Source organism: Neoarius graeffei, chromosome 21 (assembly GCF_027579695.1).
Source record: "Neoarius graeffei isolate fNeoGra1 chromosome 21, fNeoGra1.pri, whole genome shotgun sequence".
Classification (NCBI taxonomy): Eukaryota; Metazoa; Chordata; class Actinopteri; order Siluriformes; family Ariidae; genus Neoarius; species Neoarius graeffei.
The window spans coordinates 49,914,182-49,937,374 of record NC_083589.1 but is presented as its reverse complement, the minus strand read 5'-3'; the positions used below and the strand labels follow the sequence as shown (position 1 = coordinate 49,937,374).

The 23,193-nt window shown below is 41.0% G+C and overlaps 1 protein-coding gene across 3 annotated transcripts in view; it reads left to right on the top strand.

Annotated features, from left to right (window-relative positions):
* Positions 1 to 23,193, top strand: part of ppfibp1a (PPFIA binding protein 1a) — a 95,732-nt gene that overhangs the window by 49,815 nt on the left and 22,724 nt on the right. For 2 of the 3 annotated variants that reach the window (XM_060903313.1, XM_060903311.1), the window contains 8 exons: positions 4,866 to 4,927; positions 5,535 to 5,619; positions 10,589 to 10,698; positions 10,991 to 11,076; positions 11,396 to 11,441; positions 14,666 to 14,837; positions 22,691 to 22,820; positions 23,025 to 23,156. In XM_060903313.1, coding sequence (XP_060759296.1) covers positions 4,866 to 4,927; positions 5,535 to 5,619; positions 10,589 to 10,698; positions 10,991 to 11,076; positions 11,396 to 11,441; positions 14,666 to 14,837; positions 22,691 to 22,820; positions 23,025 to 23,156 — 823 coding nt within the window. The remainder of the gene's footprint in view (positions 1 to 4,865; positions 4,928 to 5,534; positions 5,620 to 10,588; positions 10,699 to 10,990; positions 11,077 to 11,395; positions 11,442 to 14,665; positions 14,838 to 22,690; positions 22,821 to 23,024; positions 23,157 to 23,193) is intronic. The other variant, XM_060903312.1, reaches the window with a different exon arrangement.

Here is a 23,193-nt window from a genome sequence, read left to right as displayed (position 1 = left end):
CTAAATGATGGATGTCGTTTCTCTTTACTTAGTTGAGCGGTTCTTGACACAATATGGATTACTACAGTTGTAGACTAGAGCTATTTACTGTATTTTTATTATTTACTGTTTGATCTCAAACACATTAAGAAGGCCAGAAATTGCACTAATTAACTTTTGACGAGGCACACCTGTTAACTGAAAAGCATTCCAGGTGACTACCTCATGAAGCTGGTTAAGATAATGTCAATAGTGTGCAAAGCATCAAGGTAAATGCTGGCTACTTTGAAGAATCTAAAATATGAAACATTGTCTTTTTTTTATTTTTTTAAACCACATTCCATATATGTTCCATCTGTCTTTTTATAGTTTTGATGTCTTCAGTATTGTTCTACAATGTAGAAAAGTCAAAATACAGGAAAAAAAAAATGTATGAACAAGGGGTGGAGGGGTGTCTAAACTTTTGACTGGTACAGTATGTCTGCTCGCAGAGCAAAAATAAATGGAACATTTGGCCATATTGCATGAGGTTGTATTAAATATCAGCACAGCTGTGATTATCTATGGCACTCAGCCTGCAGCCTTCAATCACAGCCATGTTGATATTCAGGTACAGCAGCACTCTGTCTCATGTGACATTACTTAAATTACAGTGGTACTTGAAAGTTTGTGAACCCTTTAGAATTTTATATATTTCTGCATAAATATGACCTAAAACATCATCAGATTTTCACACAAGTCCTAAAAGTAGATAAAGAGAACCCAGTTAAACGAATGAGACAAAAATATTATACTTGGTCATTTATTTATTGAGGAAAATGATCCAATATTACATATCTGTGAGTGGCAAAAGTATGTGAGCCTTTGCTTTCAGCAGCAATAACTGCAACTAAATGTTTCCGGTAACTGTTGATCAGTCCTGCACACCAGCGTGGAGGAATTTTAGCCCATTCCTCTGTGCAGAACAGCTTCAACTCTGGGATGTTGGTGGGTTTCCTCACATGAACTGCTCGCTTCAGGTCCTTCCACAACATTTTGATTGGATTAAGGTCAGGACTTTGACTTGGCCATTCCAAAACATTTAACTTTATTCTTCTTTAACCATTCTTTGGTAGAACGACTTGTGTGTTTAGGGTCGTTGTCTTGCTGCATGACCCACCTTCTGTTGAGATTCAGTTCATGGACAGATGTCCTGACATTTTCCTTTAGGATTCGCTGGTATAATTCAGAATTCATTGTTCCATCAATTATGGCAAGCCGTCCTGGGCCAGATGCAGCAAAACAGGCCCAAACCATGATACTGCCACCACCATGTTTCACAGATGGGATAAGGTTCTTGTGCTGGAATGCAGTGTTTTCCTTTCTCCAAACATAACGCTTCTCATTTAAACCAAAAAGTTATATTTTGGTCTCATTCATCCACAAAACATATTTTTCCAATAGCCTTCTGGCTTGTCCAAGTGATCTTTAGCAAACTGCAGACAAGCAGCAATGTTCTTTTTGGAGAGCAGTGGCTTTCTCCTTGCAACCCTGCCATGCACACCATTGTTGTTCAGTGTTCTCCTGATGGTGGACTCATGAACATTAACATTAGCCAATGTGAGAGAGGCCTTCAGTTGCTTAGAAGTTACCCTGGGGTCCTTTGTGACCTTGCCGACTATTACACGCCTTCCTCTTGGAGTGATCTTTGTTGGTCGACCACTCCTGGGGAGGGTAACAATGGTCTTGAATTTCCTCCATTTGTACACAATCTGTCTGGCTGTGGATTGGTGGGGTCCAAACTCTTTAGAGATGGTTTTGTAACCTTTTCCAGCCTGATGAGCATCAACAATGCTTTTTCTGAGGTCCTCCGAAATCTCCTTTGTTCATGCCATGATACACTTCCACAAACATGTGTTGTGAAGATCAGACTTTGATAGATCCCTGTTCTTTAAATAAAACAGGGTGCCCACTCACACCTGATTGTCATCCCATTGATTGAAAACACCTGGCTCTAATTTCACCTTCAAATTAACTGCTAATCCTAGAGGTTCACATACTTTTGCCACTCACAGATATGTAATATTGGATCGTTTTCCTCAATAAATAAATGACCAAGTATAATATTTTTGTCTCATTTGTTTAACTGGGTTCTCTTTATCTACTTTTAGGACGTGTGAGAAAATCTGATGATGTTTTAGGTCATATTTATGCAGAAATATAGAAAATTCTAAAGGGTTCACAAACTTTCAAGCACCACTGTATTTTTTGCTTTTTTTTTTCCAACAGACTTCTAACTTCATTAACACTGGCTGATTTTTTTTTTCAATGGTTTCCTTAATTGCCCACAATGCCATTTGACTACCTGCTGATAACAGTGCAGTCAAATCTAGTCCTCACTTCTCTAGGTCTCTGTCAAAATTTATGGTAATTATTGATTTAGGAAAGTTGTAAGCCTAATTAACTGGTCACTTGAAATGAAAGCGTTCATCTAAAATGTAATTACTACAAAATGAGCGTAAATAATGCAATTTTAATAAGATGAAGTGCTGATATAGCAGTGTGTTCCTGAGTGACAAAACAGAAAAATTGTTCATCCTGTCGTCCAGAGATCATAATTTCAAACGCTGAAAGTGCCAGAAACTTGGCCATGCTCTCTGGGTGGAAGGGATGGCAAACACTCTCTCCCTCTCTTTCTCTCTCCCCTATGAATCACAGCCACAGTCGATAATGTTGGGCACATGTGAGCTCATGTATATAGATAAGGGTGGGTAGGTGTTTTCCTCTGACTGTGTTACGCAAGCGTGGTGTTGGCTGACCTTGCTTACATCTCAGACGAGTAGAACGTTCAGAAATAAAATTTGCCCAGTTGTTTTTAATATTAAACCTGTTCTTTGGTCATTAGGGGGTCAGTTGGAATGCTTTTACTCTGGAAGGGGTGCCTGGAGGCAAACTGTTTTCAGGGCCCCTGCATTAAAAGTTCTGTGTAGAAGCCTACAACAGCATTTTTTTTCTGCTCAAGACTGATCCAAATACCTTTTAGAAAGCTTGAACTGTCAACTATCCAAGCATCCCTTGATTACATTCTCCTTTCCATTTCTAGAGTGTATGTGGGTGGGTTCATGTCATACATGTTCAGACAAGAGTTCTAAAGCTGGAGAGATTGTTTCATCACAGGCAAAACATCCTGCATTCTTAAATAATGTAGTAAGCATATTTGTACCGCTGCGTTTCGCACTTGTGTATGATTTAGGGCTATATATGCACTTTTATGTAAGACTTGAATCAACTTGCTTGATCCAGAGTTAGCTGGTGTAGTAACGTTAGAGATCCCAATCCTACTGAATCACACTATTTCCACACACAGTGCGTTTTACATGCACATAGAGAAAATCGAATTTCTGCCGTTGCTCGACTGAAATCGAAGTTCTAAATGCCATGGAAACACCTTAGCTAGGCTGAAATTGAACCGAACTTGATTTCTCGTAATCGAGCTACACGACCTAGATTATGTGATTTTTGCCGAGCTACTGAGGGCGTATTCATACCTACGTTGACCAAACGAACCAAATTTCCCTTGGTCCGGACCTTTTGGGTTGGTCTGAATACAAACCACCGAACTCTGGTCCGGACCAAACAAGCGGACCGAGACCGAGCTGCAAGGTCGGACTCGGTCCGGACCAAAGGAGCCCTGGTGCGGACCTTTTGGAGGTGTGAAAGCAGACCGGACCTAATCCGACAGTTTTGCTTTTTTGTACCTCGGGAGCTTCCGTCATTTGTCGAGCGTTATGGGAAACAGAGTCTTGACACTCCACCACAAAGTGCAAACACTGTTTCGGTTGTCAAGGGAACCTTACAACAGTCGTTCAGTCATTCAGACCAGTGGTAGGCTAGACTACAGAGTACAAAAAATGAGTAGGGGGCAAACGTGGACCGAGGAAGAAACGCGTACCCTTGTGGATATATGGGCAGATGTCCACATATCTGAGCTTTTGGAGAGAACACACAAAAATGCCGACGTGTTTGCTGTATTCAGTGAGAAAATGAAGGGGTTCACGTGCTCCCCAGAACAGCGCTTTGTGCGCGTGTCGTCTCTGACCAATAGCTGAATGACCTCAGGGCGCGTGGCTTTGTTGACAGATTTTGGTCCGCTTACTAAAATGTACAGTGTGAAAGCGAACCGCACCAAAATGAAAAAATAAAAAAAACATTTGGTTCGGACCAAAGCAAGTGAACTATCCTGGTCTGAATACACCCTTAGTGCATGTATACCCTGTCGAGCTACTTACTTCAGTACTGCCCCTTCTGGAAGTGACGAGACCACAAGCGGGAAACACGACAGCCTCGGTCGGCATGACAACAGTAGTAGCGAGCAGGAGAAGAGGTCAGGAGGAACAAACGAAGAAGAGAAAATGGCGAGCAGAAACGTGCACTTCTGGAGCAATGAGGAGACAGAGTTCATGCTCATTCAGCTTAAGGAGTTGAATATATTAAAATTCATGGACGGGAGAAAAACGCGCAATGGAGAACACGGAACTGATAACTTTGTTTACACTCTTGAATAGCTCTTCATGACAACCGGAAGTGTACCAACACGATGGGGCGTGTAGCGCCACCTGTGGCTCGGGTGCACAATGTACCTCACACAATAGCTCGATTTCCTTGTGTGCATGTAGGATTGGATTTCTCTGGCACCCCTGCTGGGACCCTTTGCTTGATTGCCGACAGCAGCTCGATTTGGATGTGCATGTAAACGCACTGACTGTATCATATCAGGCTTGACTTTTTATTCCTTCAGCAGAAAGTCAATAAGCTGTACTTCCTGGGTCATATTTTTGTTCAGTGTATGTATCTGATGTTCCGTGTGTGTGGTGGTGTGTTGTTTTGTTGTTTCTTCCCCCCTCCAGATTTGGAAGTGCAGAGAATGAAGCGGGATTTGGAGTCTTTAACGGTGTCCAATGATGAGAAGGTAAATTCTCACGTTGGCACTCAATTTAAAGAGTCAAAAAGAAAACCGATGGATTTGGGATTGTGTGCACTAACTTTTTTTGTTTCTAATTAAGGGTTAGTGATGTGGCAAAAAACTATTCTTTTAAATACTTTAATTTTTGGGGTTTTGTTTTCAAGTAGTTTTTATTTCGTCCTCGGTTGGTTCAGCAACACGCTCCTCCATTTTTGTTTTTCTCTACTCACGGTATATGAGCTGATATCCTAGTAGTTGAGTAGCCAATCAGAGCACATATCCAGTGAATGTGGATAGAATAAAAAGTTGTTCCTTTTCTGACCAAGACTTTCCCATGATGGAAAACTGTTACAAAGCCTCGATACTGAAGACTCCTCCTATTTAAATGTGAACTAAACATCTCCTTTACAGAAAACTTCATCAGTGTTTTTGTTAAATAGCAGCACGTTTTGTAAGTCATTTTATGATTAGGCTTTTATGAAGATTGGAGGTGTTACTATGGACACGGTAACACATTAGAATAAGCACATTAATATAACATTTGATTTTATCACCCAGTCCTACTACTTTAATAGTAGTAGGCATATGCTCATGTGTTTGGTATTTTCCACAGGATCGTAAGATTGAAGAGTTGCAGCAGTCCCTGATGTGCTGTAGGAAAGTCCAGGACGTGGTGATGTCAGTAGAGGAAAAGAAAGGTGAGGGATTATCATCAGGAGTTTATCTTAAATGGAAGATGGCAGCTTACAAGCCCTGAATTTAGCTTTGGATTGGTCTGTAGTCACAATTCTCATTTGTTGTTTTGTGACGTGCTAAACAACTCACCACTACTGTCTCCTGTTCATTAAAGTCAGCCCGAGTTCTCTTTTTATAAATTAAAATGATCAGGTCTTTATTTGGGATTTGCTTGGAGTAGCAGTTCAGATGCTTTAAACATAACTGTCATCATAGATAGATAGATAGATAGATAGATAGATAGATTCTTTGTCATTGCACATTACTATACAATGAAACACTGTTTGAGGGCTCAAATCACAGCAGCATATCAATAAAATTAAAAAAAAAATCATGGTTTTCCCCAAAGCGTTTTAGCGTATCGGGCCTGATGTGCTTGCTCTGCCTGCCGATACGCTTAGTTGCTTTAGTTAAAATCCAATACGCTTAGATTTATACCGATTATGTTAAATTTCCCACCCACAAGTAACTAGATACATAAGAGAGCAAGTAATGGATCCATTTACATATTGACTGATGTGTTAAACAAGCGGTCTTTTTTTTTTTTTTTTCCCCCCGTGTTTGTGTTGATTCTGTCAAAGTAATATGTCCGCGTGGTATGATGTAAACAAACCGGTCATCTGTTGGCTATGTCAAGATCACGTGTTCAAACCGTCCAATAAAAATATCAAAAGAAACTGTCAGACATCCCGGAATTTTCCGATTCATTATAAGCGATCCCATTGGCTGCCGATGTTGTCCCCCGCCAGACGGACAAAGCCGACTGATTGATTTGATAGACTATTCTGTTTCTGTTTAGATTGTGAACGAGGCTTCTCCTGCCTAAAGAGAATAAAGACTCCGGCGAGGAATAAGCTAGGAGAAGACTCGCCGGACAATTTGATCCACATCAGCAGACCTGCCAACCTTTACACATTTTGCTTAGCAGATATGCATTTAGACATCAAACTACACTGCTACGATTTAACACTTCAAAATGCGCAAAAAGCCATTGATGGCTTTGAGTTCAAAGGACTTTAATATTCCAGTTCAACCGTCTGTGCATTCATGCACTAGGTAACTCGTCTATGGGTGTAACCGCATTGACCATCAACTTGTAGAGAAAAGAAGACGGACCAATCACAACGCTAGTTTTAAACTCTTCAAATAGGCCTAGGCTATGAGGCTAAGCGGAGAGCCGAGGAACTGTCAAAACGAAAGTAACGAAATTGATTTTCATCCCTCTCGGTTGATCTTCATACTGTGACCAGTTTTACAAGGGAGGACGGTGCTAAACACCGTTTCGAAGGTAAATGGGCAGGGCAAGGGTATTGTGAATAAAGCAAGGACAACCGTTCTAACGTCATAGTTCAAAGCACAGTGTTCCGCTTTATCTGAAGGAAATATTTGTTCCAGCTTGTTTTGATATTTGACCCAGGCTTCTCAATCCAAAAAATATTGCATAGCCTAAAGTGAAAATATAGTAGCCTACTGATGTTTCCATCCAGTCAACCGATAGACGCGTTAAAATCTTCTGAACTAGGCTACTCGTGCATGTGAGATTCAATGAGCAGCGCATGAAGTGTTTTCACGTAAGTGCGTGTGGTGGATGATGATGTGTTTATGTGCGTGCCTTGCAGTTAATAATACACATGATGTCAGATGAGGATACTGACAGGGAGAGAGAGAGAGCGAAGCAAATCTAAAAAGAAGCGAGTCTATGCCCCTCAGAAGTTCCTAACGAAGTATCAAGCTCAATGGCCATGCCTTCGCCCCTCTAAACTGCCTAATCATGCGTTTTCCACAGTGTGCAATTATGACTTTGACATTAGCCATCAAGGAAATACAGGTAATAATATTGCTAACATAGAAATGCTTGCATTTATATACATAGGCCATTATTTTTTCCAAATTAGGCCAGGTCAGTGAATATGAATATTATAAAGGCTATGCTATTGGATAGGCCAGAGTAGCCTATAATTTTTTCTGTAAGGGTGGTTATCAGTTTGCATTTACTAAATATTAATATTGAAAAATATATATTTATATAAGTACTCTGGAATATTCACTTTCGATGTTTAGTGTAGCCTAGTTCAAAGTGTAGCAAGGAGCAACAGAATCTCTTTTATGGTCAAAACTAAATTTATGAAAAAAGGATTTTGTGTGTGTGTGTATATTTTGCAGACTGCTGGCATCTGTTTTAAAAGACATGGGCTATAGCCCTTTGGTTTTTCTGTTATCTATACAATATAATGCTCAATGTCAAAAGGGACATAGCATGCTATTTGGGATTCTTTGTTGTTTATAATTCCCAATGTATTTAAGACACAATATGCCAAAGGCAGTACATTGGTGAAAGCATTGGAAATATATTCATGCCTTTTCATTAAGAGTCCTTGTTTTCTTCATAGTCTACTTGTATGTTGAATAACTAGATATGGTGGTGAGTGGGAACTCTGTGCTTAGTAATACATTGTTCACATGCTCACTCATTACAATCAATACCGATCAGCAAATGTGCCTGACCTCACGCCATGCTGCGCTGCACCGACGCGATAAGTTGCTACTCAGAATTTTTTTCCAAGGTTGGCAGGTATGCATCAGCATGGATGACAGCGAGATGGACGATGAGAGGGTTGCCCAACATTGGGCCAAGGAGAATTAATCTGCTTTAAAGGAGTAGAAAACTTTTAATTCATTAGTTTGGGTTTGCAGAAAGATTATGTACTTATAAACATTCTCACGAAGTGAAGTTGTCCAAATGTGTCTCATGTAGCATAATTTCAAATAATAATCATAAGCATTTTTGGCAGTGTGAAGTCACTGGGATCCATTTAACAAAAGAAGGCTCCGGATTATTCTTTTGTTAAAGGCTCACAGTGACATCACACTGCCAAATATGCTTATCGTTATTATTTGAAATTATGCTACGTTTGACACTTATTAACAAATTCTCTTCATGAATGTGTTTATGTACATAATCTTTCTGCAAACTTAAATGTATGAATTAAGTTTTCTTTTCCTTTAAATGTTTTAATCTTATCTCATCTCATTATCTCTAGCCGCTTTATCCTGTTCTACAGGGTCGCAGGCAAGCTGGAGCCTATCCCAGCTGACTACGGGCGAAAGGCGGGGTACACCCTGGACAAGTCGCCAGGTCATCACAGGGCTGACACATAGACACAGACAACCATTCACACTCACATTCACACCTACGCTCAATTTAGAGTCACCAGTTAACCTAACCTGCATGTCTTTGGACTGTGGGGGAAACCGGAGCACCCGGAGGAAACCCACGCGGACACGGGGAGAACATGCAAACTCTTAATCTAGTCCATTTAATAAAGTGCCAAAATGTAAACTTTATAATATGCAGTTGCCTTACTTTTTTCAGTGCATCTTAGTTATACATATATTATGGTAATTGCATCAAACATTCTAAATCATTAGTTATAGTACTACAGCAACTTATTTTAAGGTGGCAGTTCTTTTTTCAAAAAATTTTCTGGGGAGGCATGCCTCCAGACCCCTCTAGTTTTACTTCGCACCTTCGGTACTCGCTTTCGCACTGTTGGCGCTCAATTGTCTGTGTATTATCATGCCAGAATTTAGGGCTTTCGTTTATTTCTGGGGAAACCTTTTAAAAAAGCAGTATATTGGCATGTAAACAGTATAAATTACAGTATGTAATTATAATATTCCATAGACCAGTTGGTCAATGAAGGCAAGAAACAAAAAAGAGGAGTTGAAAGGAAGTTTGAAAATAAAATGCCTGCAAACGACATTTTCTTATACAGAGAACAAAAACAATTTTAAGAAAACTCAACTCATCTTCTGTGGTTCAGGATTTTCTTCAGCTAAATATTGTTTTGCATTTCTGTTATCAGTGTCTTTAGGTTCCTGTGCATCTTGTTCAATCTAATCTAGCTGCTAAAAATGAAGATATGATGCTGCCTTACATCCGTCCGTAGCTCTGCTGTTTATTTGGAGCTCTTTTCTTGGAGCTTTTAGTTTCATACACATGCTAACGAGCCACTTTGTAGATATCCGCCCCCCCCCCCCCCCCCCCCCCCCCCAGTAGTCTCCATGTACACACGTAGCCGGGTATTTTTAAAACCGAACATCCCCCCAGTTTATAAAAATGTTTTATCCACACCACCTCGTCTTCGAAAAAAATCCCTTCCACACATAACCGAACATCTACGTTTTCAATCACATTCATAAGCATTCCAAACCTGTAGATGGCATCATTTCCCCAAATCCTACCCCCTAATCACATCAGAATAGCCCTCTGTTGGCGTCACTTCCGCCTAAACATGGTGCCAAGCTCATTCGTCTGGACAGACTCGGAGACAGAATTGCTTCTAAACACAATTTTGGAGTATAAACTTCAAAAGACGCAAGAAAACGTTGATTGGGAATCTTGTCAAAGCAAATATGTGGACATATTGACCCTGTTTTTGGAGCAGTAGTTGGGCTTCTAAAATTAAACATGTAACTAGCACCTGCACAATAACGCTTTCAAGGCACTACTCCGATCCATTACTCTTTGTCCATGCTTAATCTGGCTTCTGCAGTAAACAAAGGTCGCACGTTTGACGTCAGGGCAGATTTGTTGTCATTTTTTGGCGCAGATTGTGACGTTCTAAAACGCAAAACTCCGGTTATCTCTGTCTACATGAAAAGGCATACACGGAGTTTTCAAAAATCTTCACTTTGCCCAGAGTTTTTTTAAATATTCGTTTTTGATGTGTTTTCATGTGGATGACGGGCCAAAACGTAGAAAAATATCTTCGATTTAGCAGATACCCGACTACATGTGGACGGGGTCTCAGTCAAACTGTTTGGCTCAAGTCTGCTTATGAAATCATGCACTCGCGCACGCCTGCACACAACAAATGAATCTACTATATCATCTGTAATCTGTTTAAAAACCAGACTGTGCGTTCTCAGACAGGGTTGAAGAGGACACTGGGACAGTACCGTGTGAAAGTTCACCCAAATCCACAACCACTGCAGTTACTGAGCCTCTTTTCCCCACAGGCGCAGAGGAGACTGATGAGGTATGGCTTATGCTATCTCCTAGCCACTAACACACAATACTGCGTACACAGGATGTCCCCCAGGCTTCCTTTACAACATTTATGGACAACACCTTTTGTCTTTTCTCCTCACTGTGAACTGCCATGGAATTTAAGTGGATTTTGTGCCTAGTGTACTTTTTTTTTTTAATTCCCAATACACATCACGATTGCTTTAGTTTGTTTGCAATACTCCACAAGATCTTGTTTTTGAGTGATTGTATTTTTCTGTATTTTTTTTTTTTTCCTTCTTTCTGGTCTGGCTCTTACGCAGCCTCAGGTGATTCCATGCACCGAGTTTCTCTCTGAGTCTGAACACAAATCGGCAGCTGATGCAGACCCATGCCTTCTTACGGACAGGTTGGATCCCTTCCTAAACCTCTTCGTTTGTCTCAATTCCACCGGCGAGACATCACTTAGCAAAAGCAGTAGTAGGATTATAATTATGGCTTTTATTAAATTGATATATGCACAGCTGTATGATTACTGCAGCGTTTGAGTCCTCATGAGTACTATATTTTATATCTTTTGGCTAACCTGAATAAACTGGGACGTTTTATTTATGCAGACAGTTTTTTGCTATTTGATTGAATGAATGCATTTGGCACAAAAATTACTTCTGCTTTAACTAATTGAAGGAATCTGCATCTGTGTAACGTTCTTGTTTGTTTGATCGCAGTTCCTCGGAGAGGCTTGGATCAAAAAACTCATCGAGCAGACCAGAGGTGCGGTACCGTCTAACTTTATTATGTGTCTCTCGGTCACTGACTGTGAGACTGAGCTTTGTTTTATTTAGCAACACTGAAAAGACTTCTAAGTCTTCAGCGCCACCTGCTGAAGTAGCATTCAAGTAGCCACAAAGAAAGAAAAAAAAATCTGACTGTATGCCATTCATTCAGTGCTGCTTAACCCGTAGACCATATCTCCAGTCAGGGGCGGATCCAGGAAAATGGAAAGGGGCGGTGGGGCGTCAACTCAGTAAAGCTAGGGGTCCAGGGGCCGCCGGAGGCCCCTGGAAGTTCTGTAGTGGTTTTTTTTTTTTTTTTTTTTTTTTGATCTGTCAGAGACGTGTTGTAAATGAAATTTCTTAGATAATTACCATATCAGACTTTTTAAAAGTAGGAACTTTTCAAAGCCATTTTATTAGTCGCTAAAAATATTGTCAGAGTTTGCAGGTAAATGCGTAGAACATAATTACAGCAGATATATGGTAATATTTTATGAAAGTTGCGTTGTCATGTAATGCATTACCACATGACGCACTAAAGTGTAGTACATGGACCACAAAATACCTTTATATCAATAAATTATTATTGTAGCAACTGCAATCTGAGCTCCTGCTCAGGACATTCAGTGTGCATATGACAGTGAATATACCCAGGGGGACTGAGGGACTGTAAGTGGTCACTTAAGACAGAGCTTAATACCGAGATAACTATAAACAAAAGACTGTAAGAGTCGCATGTCTATAATACAAAGTCAGTAACTGCAATCTGAGCTCCTGAGTCTAACAGACTGAGAGAGCGATACAACGATTGTGCGAGTTGCATGTGAACAAGACTCGGAATTAATAAAAAGCATCCTTCTTGGGTGCTTTGTAGCATACACGTTAATAACTTTGTCATTCAGTTTAATGTCTCTATGGATGAACAGGAGGATCAGAGCATTTGGGTGCTCTTTCGGCATAGTGCTCCTGTACACGTTCTTAAAGGAGAACTGAAGGCAAATTATTTAATTTTTTTTTTAATCAAAATTCTATTTCTCATTTTATTAAATATAGAATGTATTTTTGATCTCTATTTTGTCACTGCTATAGCAAGTTATGAGTGTTTGAAATATGCTAGCCTGGGAAATCCCATGCTGCTTTGCACAATCGTTCCGATCTGAAAAGACAGCATGGAAACTATGGTCTAAAGGCTCGCCTGAGTTAGGGAGCCAATCAGAGAGTGGGGAGGGGTGGAAAGACGGTGACACGTACTACTCGACAAACGGAAGCTTGTAGTTTATTTGGGACTGTTTACGGATCACATTTAACATGGCGGCGAGCGATACGAACCAAACTAACCAAACCAGCTTCTCTCATATTTGTCTTGCACAAACGGCAGTAATCGTTCGGTGCCATTGTTTTCCTATTTTTGTTTTGCCTTCTCTTTCTCTTTCCTTCTCTTCTTCGCCTCTTCATCGCTCTAACTACGTTACCGGGTACAACTGCCATGATTGGCCATGGGCTACGTATACGCCAAATGATAGACATTCGCAACGTCCAATAAACGGCCGTTGACAATCGTAAACCACACCTCCCCTACGAGAAATTCAATAGGCGGATTCCAGACCATATTTCACTTGTGATATGGTCTGGTGTTAACCAAACTAGAAATATGCTATGTAACACATCAGTCCATATGTCAAAGCAATGGCCATAAACGAGATTCATTGAGACCTGTGCGAGACATCGTAGGACGGAAGTAAAACGTACAGCGGAAATCAAAGTGACCAACATCTGCCAACGTTGTCAAAAGACGCGCGCGCCCTCTTTCGAATGCTGACGTAATCAAGCCGGAAGTTTTGTTTGTTTTGATGGCACTCAGGAAAGTTTGAAAAAAGTAGGCAGTAATCACCATTTAAACTCAGTTTTTGTGCAATACTTCGTTTGGAGAACAGTTTTCAAAATGGCAGCGCTGACACTTGACGTTTCGAAGTCTCGCACAAGTCTCGTGAAGATCGCACGGATAAGTGACGCCTGCCGTGGACCAAACGAACTAAATTCAACACGGATAAAAAACGAATAGGCCGATAAGTATAATATCTAATTGCAATTAGTTGCCAATACAAGTCACGATATAAGGTTACTAAGACCGAAAATGTAATTGAATAACATGTTAATTAAGAAAAAGCAAGTTTAAAAATGACTTCAGTTCTCCTTTAATGTACCTAAGAGAGGAATTCGCTCTTTCAACCCCTGAACTAGTTACAGGACAAAGCAGCAACAGATACAAAATCACGTGTATATTTGTGAACTTCCTTGCTTTGCACGATGGCTGGTGCAGTATTGCTTCCAGAGTGGCTGGCTTGTCATTGTCCTCTACATCCCACTGGTGCCGCCAAAGCCTCACCTTCTGGGCAAAAGTGTGCTTGGTTGGCAGATCTGGCTCATAATAATCCAAAAGACATCTGAATCTTCAAGATTTGGTTAAGTTACTCAGAATGAGCAGTAACCCATGAGTAGCATGAACAGAGAGGCTGGGAAACCTGTCGATTAATTTTTTGAATCATATCCTCCAGAAAAGGTACGGCACGTGTGCGGTGTACATACACAGGGTATAGTGAGTACAGGGATACCCTATTAATGAACACGAGTAGTAGCCGGACAGCCGACGTGTGCGTACGCAGTAAGCCTGCTTACTTATGACAATCTTATCTTATCATTTTGGCTTGTGAACATGCATGTTAACAATATCATAAACATAAAAGGATGGTGCACACCCTTTACGTGTAGTCTACAGTGCAGTCCGGTAATACAGTATGATATGTAGATGCACGAAGTTCCCGCGTGCTGTTAAAATCCAACAGGACTCACTCAGCTTGCTTTTCACTGCATTCGTGTCATGAGCAAAAAAAAAAAGTCAGCTCAGACCACTATTAAATATAAATTTATATCATAAACTCTTCAGCTCAGTCTCGCATAACAATTTATTTCTAAATCTTGTTAATTAAAAACAGCAGGTATATCTCAGTATCTGCAATACAATCAAGTCACAGTTCCAAGTAGCCATGTCCTAAAACTTTTGTTTGGTTTTTGCACCAAGGGCCGCCCCAAATCGACGTCGTGTGTGTTTGTGAACGGCAGTTTTGTAAATTAATAGTAATGTTGAGTAAAAAAGAAATTAGGTTGTTTTTTTTTTTTTTTTTAAATGATCATAATCCTGATAATAGTCTCTCCATCTTTCAGGCTGAGTCTGGAGAAAGCACAAATAAGAAAAGCAGCTCTCCCACAGTATCCCCCTCTCAGCCCAGCCCAGGCGGGAGTGAGCGTTTTGGCACCAAAAAAATACGCTCCTCGTTTGGGCGGGGCTTCTTCAAGATTCGCAGTGGGAAGGGAACAGCCAGCTCTCCTGATCTAGGTGTGTTCCGAGTCATAGTTCATTAAAGGGGACATATGGGAAAAACTCACTTTTTAAGTGCTTGTACACATACGTTTCGGAATCTGCAGCCTACCAACCAAATCGGACAACCCGGTCAGTTTGTTTTGAGCTGCTTATTTCAGAAAACATGTTTCAACAAGTTGTTCAGGTTTGGCTCCTCTTTCTACATCACATGGGGAGTTCATTAGAATGATTCCACCCCTTCACCTGAGGGTCTCCACTCATGGCTTGCAAACTGCCTTTAAGAATGAATATTCACGAGGAAAGTGTTACCTGATTGGACAGAAGAAGAGGAGGGGGGTGGAGCAGTGGCTCATGCTTCATATTTAAAGGAACAGGCGCTCAAATCAGCCGTCTGGAACAGGGCTGTATAGACAGGGCGAAAAAGGAGCTGTGGTGCTTCATTGTGGTATTTTGAACAAAACGTCATGGACGTTTTCATTAAGACCTCAGGGAACTGTCAACTTTTGGAAAAGGGGCATAATAATATAAATGTGGCATAATATGTGATGCAAACTCATGTTCTTGTCTTCTCTTTCTTCTCTGATATGATGGAAAAACTACAGCCGGAGTGCGAACGATCCCAGGTTGGGTACGGTACCATAGGTGTAGAATTGGGTATGGAAGGTATGGATGCGTCCCTAGCAATATCAAACGATGGCTGATATGTCCCTACCAATATTTCTGATTGAAGAAAAAAAAAAATGACGCTCCATGCACGGTACACAAATGGTTACAGTAGGTTTCCGTTGGGCGAAACACCATGCAAAATTCGCTCATTAATATTCGGTCTGGGGGCGTGGTCATGAAAACAGCAAGCAAGTCTGTCTAACATGTCAATTAGCAAGTGCGGTTGCAGTACAGTGACCGGCTACTAGCTAGCAAACTGTCCTTGAGGAATGTAACGTTAGATTAGCTTGTAAAATGAATCCGTTAACAACGGTTTGCATTCGGTGTGTAAAAACGACAACATTCGAATATGACTCTTTTTCTAAGTTTGTGTGGCATGTAAATAACAATCCGACTTGATACTGACAACAGCTGGTGTTCATTAAAGGATATGGGACATGAAACATAAAAGCACACTATATCAGTTTCTTTCCATTAAAAATATGAATTAATTGCATCAACAAATACAAAATCATCTATTAAATTCAGCAGAATCATTATATTCGTGGATGATTATATGGCATTTCTGCTCAACTTCCGATATGCATTTTTTGCAACCGGAAGAGCCGCTGTCACGTGATCATACGTAACAAAAACTTTCGGGCACAGCACAAGCGGGTAGGTGAATGGAGAAGTGGATGACAAGAAAATTGTTTTTATAGTCTTTAAAGTACATTGGACATCATACATTGGACATCATGGTGTATTGTGCTGCTTATGGTTGCAATAATTCCAATGGGAAATGCCCTGGAGTAAGTTTTTTTTTTGCATTCCCCAAGGACCTGAAGCTGAGGAAAGTGTGGGCTCACCTGCGCATGTGCAGTAGGCTTCGCGCATGCGCAGTAGGCTTGGTAGGACAAATCCAAGAGGTAGGATAACTTTACAGAACACCTGTTGAAAAAACTTTGCACCTACTGTTTCCCACAAACTGTGTTCGGACCATTTCACTGAGGATTCTTTCAACATTAATACTCGGGTACTGAGCGATATTAATTAATGAAACAGGAAGTATAAGGATGAGGAAAAAAAAAGTTTAAATCGGGAAGCTGCGCACATTTGCGCCAGGCTGCACAAATGTGCGCAGCTTCCCGATTTAAACTTTTTTTTTTCTCATCCTTATACTTCCTGTTTCATGAATTAATATCGCTATTTTTTTTTTTAAAAATCGGATCTGCGCGATTCAGCCGTGAAAAAGGCGGCATCCGCCGAAAGGCACGCTGTCTGCATCCCTGCACGGGGGACAGGGCAGGAATATTTTTGTTGATATGAGTGATTGATCCGGTGCGATTTCACGACACCCCCCCCCCCCATTGACGACCTCTGCGCTAAGCGACTGAAAGCCGAGGTAAGGATTAGTATTATAATTTTGGGTGTATTATTGATTATCATAATTCTGACTCGTTTCGCCATTTTGAATGTTTTCATCTCGGACTCTGGAAGCATTGTATCTCAATCAATCTCGAAAAATATCAGCAAAAAAAAAACTAGCTTGCAACGGACTTTAGCTAGATCTATGATGAACTTTCAATGTATGATACAAAAATTATACTTCTTTCAACAGATCATTAGCCTTTGAGCAGAATTGTTTTTAACTTACCAGGAAGTGTTATCCAGCCGACCGCTTTCAGTTTCATGAGGGCTGAATGAACCCTCACTCTCAATCATCTGACCCGTCAGAGTAAAGACAAGATCCATGTTCATGTGAATTTCCAGCTATCGGTTCGAATTGATAGGGTCTAACTTCACATCTCTGTGAAACATCGGGAATATCACTGTCGATGGTGTCCATTTCGGTAACCTGTTTACATTAGATTCCCAAGCGCTGGCTCCTTGGAAAGTTTTTGTTGCGTCACGGGTCACGTGACCACCTAGCTCATTAACGAATCCTTGTTTTACGCTGATGTATAAAAAAAACTTGAATAATGTGATGATTTTCACATTTTTGACGCCCTGCAGTGATTTAGATGCCATTTCTTATGTCCTTTATACATAATTATGCCCAGAAAAAAATCCATGTCCCATATCCTTTAAGGTCACAGACATTATTAACTCCTATCAAATTGTGCTAATGTTGGCTAATATTGCACTGAGTCTTGCTTGTGAAGGGCCTGGAAACTTTAGCAGCCTTGGCTAACCCTTAATTTAAGACCTGCAGAACCCTGACCGAGTTCGTGTGACGTGACGCATGTAACCAACAACCCGATGGTGATGTGGACATTGTTCGTGGCCCAGACACCTTTTAATCAAATAAAACATTTTCACATAATAAGCATAACGGCCTCCGTCGCCTTAATCAGAAATGTTTGGTTACTCCTGCCTCTCTTTTGAAAATGTCACATACCGAGTACATGCATGCGCTGAACTGATTGGTTTTCGAGGGGGTTCATTTGAAAGCAGTAGGCTAAAAACTTTTCTCTGTAGAACCCTGTCACTCCCTCCTCTCCACTCTGGGCTCAAGAAGACAACAAAAGGGCAATAATATAACAACCAATCAGAATTCAGATACATTCTGTTGCCAAGTAAAATTGTAACCTTTCAGCGTGTCAGAGTTCTAGAGCCCTCGTCCTGTTTTACCGTTAGATCGATCACATATCGGCTTAAACTAGCATTCTGAAACTAGTTAAAGATCACACAGAAGAGAGCCGACTCCCCCTGCCAGCCTCATGGAACGCAGTGTTTAAGGCTCTGTTTGCGTTTTACTTCCATTTTTGAGGGGAAAAGAACATACACCCTCCCGACAGTCAATGCGTTATTCGCTTGTAAAACACATTTGCAAATTGGTAGAATGAGTTAATCATCACATGCAAGATTTGCAATTAATCAAATGAATTGCATATTTTTTATTATTATTCATAGGGGCAGCACGGTGGTGTAGTGGTTAGCGCTGTCGCCTCACAGCAAGAAGGTCCGGGTTCGAGCCCCGTGGCCGGCGAGGGCCTTTCTGTGCGGAGTTTGCATGTTCTCCCCGTGTCCGCGTGGGTTTCCTCCGGGTGCTCCGGTTTCCCCCACAGTCCAAAGACATGCAGGTTAGGTTAACTGGTGACTCTCTAAATTGACCGTAGATGTGAATGGTTGTCTGTGTCTATGTGTCCGCCCTGTGATGACCTGGCGACTTGTCCAGGGTGTACCCCGCCTTTCGCCCGTAGTCAGCTGGGATAGGCTCCAGCTTGCCTGCGACCCTGTAGAACAGGATAAAGCGGCTACAGATAATGAGATGAGACGACGGAGCGAAATATTGTGACCCTTTAATGTTGACCTGAAGTTGGCGCCACTGGGGGTTGGCACTGGGTTTATGTCCCCACCAATGTTAATACCAAACCTATGCCCTTGTACAGCACAGTGCATAACTTGGTTGCGGGATGGTGGTCGTGAAGTAAAGGCTTCTGCTTTTGTTTTCAATAGTTTGGACCAGAAGCTCTTGGTCCTGTCAGATAATTGGCAGTTAATTAGGAGAGTGTGATGTTAAAGTGCATATCCTGGACCAATTTATTTGTTTTTTTTTTTTATGAAAGTATGTCCCTTTACACACTCATCTAGAAGGGTAATTTTGCACAAGGCCATCTGTCTACAGCAGAAAAAAATAAAATAAAACGCATCTGGAAAAATCCCAAGGGAGTCTGGAGCCAGATTCATGATGTCACGTGCGGAAGCGCCAGCAGGCTGCAAGAGCTTGCACGGTTTCAGTGCACAGCCTGTGTAGACCAAGTTTAGCAGCTAGCGATTTTGCATTGAAATATGGAATTGTCGCCTGAGCTTCTAAACCCATGGATTTGTGTATCAATGCTCATCTATCTATTGTTACATAAATCATATTTTTTCTAATTACTATTGTGTTTATATATTTCTTCATTTAGAAGAGTACTGGCTACTGTAGGAGAAAGAGTCCATAAGCTACACACACAGAATCGGCTAAGCAGGGTTGTATATACATTTAATGTGTTTGACAGGTCCCAAGATCTCAAGCCCTGACATGCATATCCCTTGATACATGTGCAGTGTATTATCGCCCAGCGCTTTCATCGTGTTTACTTTTGTGTGTCTCAATAAATAACCTTATCCGTGTACCACGCAAACCCAGGAACACCTAATTCAGAGTATCGTCTCTGTTTCTTACCCTGGCAACAGTCAACTTGTGAATCGGCGATTTTCTTGGTCTTGGTCAGCTCTGCTTTGGTCCTCGCACGAAGCGCTCCCATTTCTCTCTTTGTCCGGTCTTTTGGGAAACGATGAGTGCTAATCCCATCATGATTGGTGGTGTTACACTCTCCTACGATACATCTGTTAACCATTTTAATAATTACGTGATGATGAAGAAATTTGCAGAAAACCACCAGGTCGTTTTCTCATAAACAAACCAGCGCTGACGTAGGATTCAGAGGGAGGCGTCCCGCACGCGACGTCACGAAAATCAATGTTTGCCGGGAAATCCAAATGCCAAGTTTTTTCAGAGGCGGACCAATTCGCCTCAAATGGCTTGATTTCAACTGAATTTTTCTGGTATTGCGCAAGGTAAAAAAAAAATTGCGCAAAGTTTTTAATATAAAATAGGAGAATTACCTTGATCTTGCTCCTGAATTTACCCGTGATATGCGCTTTAAGCTTTCGCAACAAGGATATGCTGTAAATTCAGGTGTGGAAGGAGACAAAAGTACAGAACAAAATGTTGGGGTTAGCATTTTTTCATTTAAAAAAAATTAAGCATGAAGATAAACCGTGACTAAAACTACACTGCTTCTTTGTACAGTTGATGCTTATGTATGTGGTGGCTGTAGACATGCTTTAGTGAGAGCGACTCCAATCCCCTTTATCACACGGTGAATATATTGATCAAGTGTAATCACTATGATTTGGCCAAAAAAAAAAAAAAAGCAGTGAAATGATCGAAATATCAGTGCAGCTCGGATGTCTTATTTATTTTCAGTGTACCACAACAGTGTTTGTTTAATTCTTGATTGCATGGTTTTCTTTAACAGCAGTTCTGATATTAGTGCTGTCAAGCGATTTAAAATATTTAATCGCGATTAATGTCGCGACTAGGGCGGCACGGTGGTGTAGTGGTGTCGCCTCACAGCAAGAAGGTCCTGGGTTCGAGCCCCGGGGCCAGCGAGGGCCTTTCTGTGTGGAGTTTGCATGTTCTCCCCATGTCCGCGTGGGTTTCCTCCGGGTGCTCCGGTTTCCCCCACAGTCCAAAGACATGCAGGTTAGGTTAACTGGTGACTCTAAATTGACCGTAGGTGTGAATGGTTGTCTGTGTCTATGTGTCAGCCCTGTGATGACCTGGCGACTTGTCCAGGGTGTACCCCGCCTTTCGCCCGTAGTCAGCTGGGATAGGCTCCAGCTTGCCTGCGACCCTGTAGAAGGATAAAGCGGCTAGAGATAATGAGATGAGATAATGTCGCGACTGTCATAGTTAACTCGCGATTAATCGCAATTTAATCGCACATTTTTGTCACATGAAAAACCATTGTAATTCTCTTATCAGCATAAAAAAGTGAATGGGCTTGCTTTGTACCAATGTAGTTTTTTTTTTTTTTTTTTTTTTTTTTTTTTTAATTGCAGAGCATAACACGTCTTGTCACAGCCACTGACATCCATAACTTCCATATTAGATGAGAAAACCAAGGGATGAAAAATAAAGTGCATATCACTGTGAAAATAAAAAGTTTTATTTTACTCTTCATTAGTTTCTTTTGAAGAGAAGTATTTGCCATAAAAGAAGAAAAAAACAGATAAAAATAAAAAATATGTAGGCACAAAAGCAGCCCCTTAAAAAGGCTGATACAAAATGAAAAGTGTCTTTTGAGTGGAGCAGATACGCGATAGATAGCTCAGGTAAGCTGATCAGTCAGCATACCGTAGCAAGCTACCAAAACCTGAGGCCACAATAACCAACCTACAAGACTGAATATGATAAATGATGGAAATAGTGGAAAAACTGGAAATAGTGAATGAAAATAAAAATTTACTGTTTTATTTATTGAGTCACCACACAGACCTACTCTCGGTGAATAAAGTGAGCTGAATGACCGCCAAACTGAGTTCGGCCAGGTTCTAACGCCATACCAAAACAAAATCCATCACTGATTCCTTCACATTCAGAAAGGTTAAAAACATTCATCATGCGTTCAAAAATGTTCATCATAGTGTGGCACTGTATTATCTAATCCTCACTGCTTATAACTCTACACCTCCCCGGTGGAGATGAGCTGGGAAACTGAAGACTGAAGGAACAGTATTGGAAAGTATTTTTCCAGTCTCACCTGTAAAAGGTAATCCCATGTGATCTCGTTTGGACAGTAAACCTGTTGGTACAGTTAAACGCAGCACACGAATGAGGCATCTTTATTCTCGGCTACTGTCTAGACGCTATACCAGAGACGGTTGAAGAATCTCCACTTTGCCACATCCAATATGGCGGCAAGGATGACATATGATTCTACGCAGAAGGCGGCGTCTATGTTTATATGTCTGTGCCTTTCTCCATCACTCACACTTTTATTGAAGCAGCGTGCGACAAGCCTCAACAGGAACTACGGGTGACTCGCAGGGCCAAATTAGAATTTGCGTTAACGGCACTTTTTTTTTTTTAAAATTGAGATCACGTTAACGCGTTATCGCGTTAACTTTGACAGCCCTAGTTTATATTGCTGTGCTCATTCTAATGTTATTTCTGTAGTAACAACGTATGCACAGACTTGTATAGCAGAATCTAAGCAAATATTTTTAAAAATGTCAAGTTTTCTGTGAGTTGTTTTAACATTTTTTTGAAAGGTGTCTTCAGTACTAAGTGAAGCTCTTCCATGGAAAAGTGCTCTTTGCAGATTCTTGCCAACATGACGAGCTGGGAGCAGATGAAGGAATGACTGTTTTATAGCTGTGATGACAGGAACTTGTTTCATGGCCCTTTGCCAAAATATGCTATGATCGTTATGAAAGAAAAATGTGTAGTTGTTGGCAAATCTGAATAAGTGAGTCATACCTCATACCACCCGGTCATTAGCAGCACATCATGTCGTGTTTTATTCCATACAAGAAATTGTTCCAACTCTTTTTGAGTCCCATCTGCTTTGCATGAGCAGTAACAGAAGCAGTGGTCTTATTTGTGGTTTTGGCTCAGTGAAAAGATCATCTAAACCCATGTGACTTATTGGGATGCGTTTTAGCAGCTGAGGCAGAGAGGAAGAGGACCGAGCATTTGGATCTGGCAGGAGTTCCACCTCACAAATCAAAAGATCATGCAGTCTCACCCGAGGGCAAGAAGAAAGCTAAGGGGATCCGAAAGTTCTTGGGAATGTGAGTCGTCTGTACTCTCTCTGCCGATTTGTGGTCAGAAGCTCCAGACAGTGTGATGTCTTGTACTGTATATAAGTAGCTGAAGTACTGTTTACGTTTTAGAACTAAAACAAATGTAAAATGTACAATTTAAAAGCTAACTAATTCTTGCAAAATCACTTGAAAAGAAGCACATCAGAATAGAGATTTCATTCTCTTCCCTAGGATGAGGAGGAGCCAGTCCACGTCTTTTAACCTGGACGATGCTCCCGAGTCAGAGTTCAGGAGAGGCGGCCTTAGAGCCACAGCCGGCCCGAGACTTGGTTGGTCACGTGACTCGCAACGCAGCAATAACAAGTGAGTTGCCATTTTAAAAGCACGTTTAATTTTTGTA